This window comes from Lactuca sativa, chromosome 4 (genome assembly GCF_002870075.4).
Source record: "Lactuca sativa cultivar Salinas chromosome 4, Lsat_Salinas_v11, whole genome shotgun sequence".
NCBI classification, from domain to species: domain Eukaryota; kingdom Viridiplantae; phylum Streptophyta; class Magnoliopsida; order Asterales; family Asteraceae; genus Lactuca; species Lactuca sativa.
The window spans coordinates 386,734,921-386,741,841 of NC_056626.2; the positions used below are offsets into that span (position 1 = coordinate 386,734,921).

A 6,921-nucleotide genomic window follows, 5' to 3' on the forward strand; every position below is an offset into this window, starting at 1 on the left:
ATGCAGTGAGAAAGATACGATGGTGGTCCAGTAGGTATTTCAAGGTGGTGTTAGATGTTGGTCCGATAGCCAGATTTGATTTTTTGGGAATTAAGTTCGTCAAGAAGATGGAAAATGGGGTAAGGTAGATAAATGGGTGGGGTGGGTAGGGTTGAAAGATTTTATTTATTTAAAATTTATTAATAAATGTTAAAATAAAGGTTTAGATTTATTTTCTATTTTTTTATAAATACAAAATAAAGCATGAAGGGTAATATAGTCATTTTATGAAGGGTAAATGATGAATTGTGAAAATTTAAACTAATGAGGTATGAAGCATTCAAACTTAAGACAAATCAGGGATGGTTCGAGTTAATTTTTAAAAATACGGACTAAACATGTGTTTTGACATATGCACGATGGATGATTGGTATAATTTACCTAAAAAAATTTTAAAAAATTTATAACGATATACTAGTCTTTTTAATTCAATAGGGACCCAACGCGCAACATAAATACATTATAGAACCGTCCAAGTAAATAAAAGTAAAAAATAAAACACATAAATTACCCAAACCATATAATTTACTCAAATTTTTAATTACACATTAATCAAATTTTGAGATAAGGTATATGTTTCCAATCGATTCATTTATGAACATAATTTACTTATTTTTGTTAAAATTTTAAGTTAAGGATTGAGTCAACTTTTAGAATTAGAAAAAAAAATAGAAATTATATTATTTAATTCACGCTTTTCTCGACAAAACTTTGTACAAATAAACGACTTAAGAACTAAAAAAATTAATTTAAAACTAAAACTTGATAATAAAAAAATAGATACACTTGATAATACATAACTAACTCATCTTGGGCCAGAGAGTTCTATGGCTTGTCCAAGTAACGAAGAGTCGTCTGTGAGGTCAGAATATCTTTCCGACGAAGACAGCTCCGGCGTTCTGAACTTTCCGGTGGACTCTATCCCCTGTGAAGCTTCCCATCTCTCTGCCAACCCATCGCCTTCCAGCATCCGTACAACTTCCGACATCTTTGGCCGGTGGCCGGGAAGATACTGTGTACACAACAAAGCCACTTTTACAAGCTCTTCCAACTCCATTCGATCGTAATTATTCTTTAAATCTTTGTCTACTAATATGTCTAGTTTCTTCTCTTGATGGATCTTTTTCACCTGAAAACAAGAAGTACAACTGTTACTGCGTGTAGTACAACTCATAATGCAAAAGGTACAAGTCACTAATGCATGGCATCTTTGACACAAACTTCTGTGTCAAATAAACGATGTACATTTGGTACAAGTCTGTAAAGCACTATTGATTGGGCCAGAAAAATAGAGTGAATGTGGTACAACTCTTGTATAAAATCCATAATGCAATTTTGGACATTTCTTAGGAAAAACTTTTGTGCAACGAGCTAAAAACAACTCTTAATGCATAAAGTACAACTCTTAATAGATAAGCTAAGAATCCATAAAATAATGTTGCTCTCCTTTAGACATTCAAAGACTGATTCAACAAGTGTCCATTATGTCTTGTTGGGAACTTTTCGGTATAACTAGCCAAGAATCAAAATCAACTTTTAGGGCAAATTCTACAACTCTTATTGCATAAGGTCCAAGTTAGAAAAAACTTATATCTTTGGCCCAATAAATTAATTTGTGAATTTATTGTCATTTTGTGCAGAGAAAAAGGGCCCATAATCCCCTTTTGCATCAAAATACAAAGGGTTGATGTGGGTAAAAAAATTGTTTTATATGAAATGACACATAATTATTAACTATTTATTATATAAATTTTCGATTGTTTGCCTTTTGATATTAGTTTTTGTAACAATAATGTTTTGTTTAAAATCAAATAATTTGTTACTTATTTATAATATAAACTCAAAACAAAACTTACAAAATTAAATTTTAAACACCGAGTTTTCAACCAGAAAATGTCCAAAATATATTTTTGAATATTTTCTAGTTCCATGGTACCCCAAAAACGTCGTTAGAAAATCTACAAATATACATTGTGGGATTGTACAGTACAAATATACAATCCCGCAATGTATCAGATCAGGAGCTTACCCAATCAAGCATTGCTCCTTTCTGATTTGCGGCTTTCCCAAATTCTAGAGCCCGTTGACCCGTGATGAGTTCAAGCAGAAGGATCCCAAATCCAAAAACATCTGTCTTCTCAGACGATTGGCCCGTTGAAAGATACTCGGGAGCAATATGGCCCACGGTGCCTCGAACCGCAGTGGTGACATGAGAATCTTGATGGTCTAAAAGCTTTGCGAGCCCAAAATCACCAACAACCGCCTCACAACAGTCATCGAGTAATATATTTGCAGCCTTGACATCTCTATGAATGATTTTAGGGTCACATTGTTCATGAAGGTACAACAATCCCCTTCCTGCCCCTAATGCAATTTTCTTCCTAAGGCCCCAATCCAACACTGGTTTTGCTGTAAAGGTACAACACCATAAAGCATGAGTCTTGATTTTTGCCCTAATTTTCAAGATTTCATGAAAGTAACACAAGTGATGAAAAAAATGCAAAAAGACAAGATTACCCATGAATAAAAGTACATGTATCCATGCAAAATGAACATCAATCTTATTTTCCCCCTGGTTTTAACAGATGAAAATTGAAAAGACAGGACCTCTATGCATGCAAAATGTACACCAGTCTTGATTTTTGCCTTAGTTTTCAAGAATTCTTGAAATTAAACACTACTACTCGTTAAAACTGAAAAGACATGATTACCCATGAAGAAAAGTGCATGTATCTATAATCTATGCAAAATGTACACCATTCTACCGGTGATGAAATTTTGAAAAGACAAGATTACCAATGAAGAAAAATACATGCGTCCATGCAAAATGTGCATCAGTCTTGATTTTTGCTCTAATTTTCAAGATTTCTTGAAACTGAACAAAAACAATGAAATTTTGAAAAGACAGGATTACCCTTTACCCATAAGAAATAAGTACATATATTTATGCAGAGTGTACAATCATGTAATGCATGGAAGATTGTTTGTTTACCCTTGAGGCGAGAAGCGACACTGCCGTTGGACATATATGGGTAGACTAAGAGCTTTTCAGTCGGAGTCATACAGAATCCGTATAACCGGAGGAGATTCCGGTGAACTGCTAGGCTAATCATTTCGACTTCTGTTTGGAACTGCCGTTCTCCGCCGGCGGCTCCGCCATCTTTCAGCCGCTTGACAGCCACCGATGTTCCATCGTGGAGGATCCCTTTGTAGACATGCCCAAAACCCCCTTTTCCTAATATGTTCTTGTTGCTGAAGTTGTGTGTTGCGATTTGAAGTTCCCGGAGTTGAAATTTCCGCAAGTTTCCGAGTGAAACTTCTTCCGGATGTTTATCTGCATTGCCGATTTGATTAAAGAAAAATTACGATCTAGACGTTACCCTTGAAGTCAAAGTAAACAATTTTCAACTTTGAAATTGGAGCCAATTTTTTTGCCTTTTTGAGGAATTTTTCAGAATTACATCAAAGTCATACAACAATTACAAACATATGATCGTGGTTGTTGAATTCGATCACAAAAATCTCGTTGATCTTGATTTTGAAAAATGATTGGTTTGACCTTAAAAGTCAAAACCGATTACTACTGTTCCAGAAAAATGGAATAAAGTATTTAAATTTGAAGAATTTTTATAACTACATTAAACTTTATACAACAGTTTGCTATGTTTTGAATACAAAAGTAAAATTCATCACAAATTGTAGATCGATGTTTAAAATTATTAAAAACGTAAAAAGTTTGACATGAAAAGTCAAGCATCTTCATTTTCTTGTAATGAAACATGAATCAAAATAGTAACATTTAAGGAAAAATACAGAAAATCACTAGTATTTATATGATTTTATTGATATAGTCAATTAATTATTATGATTAAACTATTATCTTACCATTTTTCAAAGTCTATTTTTCGTGTTTACCCGATTTTGCTATCAAAACAAAAATTCCTAAATCATAGAGTTATTTTCCAGTTTTATACTATTTAGCTACTTAACTATTTTTATATCAGTTGTCCACACAACACAACTGTGCGTTTTTTTTTTCAAAACCAGGTAACCAAAAACATTGGTTTTTTGAAATGTTAAAAATATGAATAAATGTAGAAAGTAAATAAGTGGTTAAATCACGTGATCGAAATATGTTGTGTTTCATCATAAATTTAATTTTGTAAATCACTAACCTTCTGCGTCAAATGAGAGTTCACAATTACGAGTTTTCCTCCACCAAATCAACACAATTCCAAATAAGAGTGACAAGATGCATCCAACACTTGTACCAATAGCAATAGCGATTTTATGAGTTTTACGTTTTTCCAAGTTGTTTTCGGCTACAAATTAAAAAATAAATAAATAAAACACCATAAAAAAAATTAGTAATACCCTTTAAATTGATATATAAAAAATATTCAATTTAATTATAAATTTATAATCGTACATTGTGTGTTGTTTAATGGCATAGAAATGGGCATAAGTGTCATTCCATAACATTGTTGGTCGGATCCTGTTTTGCACATCATTGGGTTCCCAATGATGCTACAATAAATAAACATCGATTTAGAAAGAAAGCAATGAAGATGTCTATTTAGGGTGTATAATAAAATTACTTATATACCCTTATGTTATAAATTATCTAGAGACTTACTTAAAGGTCTTGGAAGGAAATCTAGGAACAGGGCCACTCAAGTTATTGAAGGACAAGTCTCTGCAATGAATGAACATAATTACATAACACCAAAAAGACTCCTTATAAATTATTGTGAATGAACATAATTACATTATATATAGATACACAAATATGTATTTATATATTTATTTGAATTATAAATTATTGTAAAAAAAGATTGGGAAATTAAATCTTTACACAAATGCAAGTTGCGTCATGTTTGCTACCGATTCTGGGATTGACCCAGAAAGAGAATTGTTGTTTAGCCTCCTAAAAATATCAAAATTTGAAATTAATTCAAGAACAATGATAATATAAAAGGTATTAATATATTATATTATTTAAATAAGCTTACATGTATTGAAGGGTTGTTAAATGACCTAAAGAAGATGGGATTTCATTGGTGAAATGATTATCCGAAAGATCAAGTGTTTGAAGCTTCTTCAATTTACCAATTTCTTCCGGGATTGCCCCTGTGATGTTGTTATTTTGCAACAATCTACACAAAAAATCAACCATTTTAATTAAAGTATTAAACCATAAAATAAAAAAATAAAACCAAAAGTTAATAATTAATACTTATATTACTTACACAATCTGAAGATTGGTTAAGTTGCCAATGCTTGGAGAAAGTGTGCCAGATAAATTTTGACTAGGTGTCCCTCTGAAAAACAATCGTATTATCAATAATGAAAAACAAGATAAATTTTTGAGATATTTTATACTATTTATGTTTATTATACTTTATATATTATTATACACACACGAATACACATTTAGTGTGTGAAACTTACAAGCCGATGACTAAACTTTCGGAAGAACACGTGATCATAGTCCAGCTACATGGATCAACAGCATCAGCATCCCAATTTTCAAGAACATCATGAGGATCCAACAATGAAGCTTTTATACCCATTAAAGCTTGAACTGAAAAAAAAATCAAAAATCGCAATACCCAGATGAAAAAACTCCATTTTTAACCATTTACGAACGAGATTTCATTGAAACGAAGTGGATTTATCGTTTATATACCTTCGAAGTTGACGCCTTTTGGCGAAAGTAAGGCGTATGAACAACCCCAAAACGATAGAAAGAGAAGAAAGAAGGAAGGTGTTTTTACTCGTTGTACTCTCATTTCAATCAAAGTTTGAATGAATCGATTGAATAGAAGATCGATGTTTGGACTTTGGAGGATTAATTGAGTGGGATTTGTGATTGTTGTGTGATTTTTGAGCTTTATGGTTTTGGGTTTTGAAATTTGATGATGATGATAAACAATTTCCACAAGAATCTGAAAGAACCAAGAAAAAGCAGACTGAGGCGTTTGGTGTTGTTTTTTTGTAGCATAAAGAGAATTGGCACGCCTGTCTTTGCCTCATGTCTCATGGGGCATGAATTAAGGGAAAAAGAAAAATATAAACAAGTTCAAATTTTACTATTTTAAGGGTTCTTTTTGTTTGATCAATTCATAAAGCTATTTTTTAATATAAAGTTTTACATAATTTGGGTTTGTTATATTAGAATTGTAAATATCGTGTTGTTGTATGAATTAATAAAAAAAAATTAAGAAAAAAACAAATTAGTTATATTTTTAGATATTTTATGTGGTTTAAACATTAGTAGTTTATTTTTTTTCAATTAAACCTTTAGAATGTCTTTAATTTTTTTCTAAATTAACCAATTTGATATATCTGTATGTTTAGCAAAATTATTTGGTAACACAAAGTTCAAATATATAATTTTTATTATTATGAAAATATTTGGAAAAAAATAGATATAATTTTTTGAAATATGTAAACGTACATATAAAATAAATCTAAAAAGCTAAAAACTATTGTTTGAAATAACTTTGTGATTCAAATATTTTTGTTTAAAAAAAGTTTAAGTTTTTATTTCCCAACGATGTTTTATTAACTCAATTTTTTTCTTAAAAGTTAGAACCTAAAAACTCGTTGTGAAATATAGTTATACTATTAAATTTCACCGGTAATTGTCCAAATTAACCGGTCAATAAGTCAATAATGTTAAACTTACAAAATATTAATTTTTTTTATTGTTTTATTGAATACATAATAATATTCAAGTGGTTATACCATACTATTATCTAAAAGATAATGGTTTTTAGAATTTGCTATTGCTAAAATGATAATATGTTGATTTTTTTTATTTATTTTTCGTAATTAACATGCATTAGTTTTATGAGAACAAAAGATTTTGGATGAAAA

General features: G+C 30.7%; 1 protein-coding gene across 1 annotated transcript; it reads right to left on the minus strand.

Moving 5' to 3' along the window:
• Nucleotides 1-695: 695 nt before the first annotated feature.
• Nucleotides 696-6,095, minus strand: LOC111896869 (protein NSP-INTERACTING KINASE 1). Its single transcript, XM_023892839.3, has 11 exons — nucleotides 5,729-6,095; nucleotides 5,491-5,623; nucleotides 5,289-5,360; nucleotides 5,052-5,195; nucleotides 4,895-4,966; nucleotides 4,676-4,735; nucleotides 4,469-4,566; nucleotides 4,215-4,361; nucleotides 3,032-3,373; nucleotides 2,069-2,448; nucleotides 696-1,168 (listed from the first exon to the last, which is right to left on the minus strand). The coding sequence occupies exons 1-11, from the start codon at nucleotides 5,829-5,831 to the stop codon at nucleotides 845-847; spliced, it is 1,875 nt and encodes a 624-aa protein (XP_023748607.1). The 5' UTR covers nucleotides 5,832-6,095; the 3' UTR covers nucleotides 696-844.
• Between the last annotated feature and the right edge of the window lie 826 nt (nucleotides 6,096-6,921).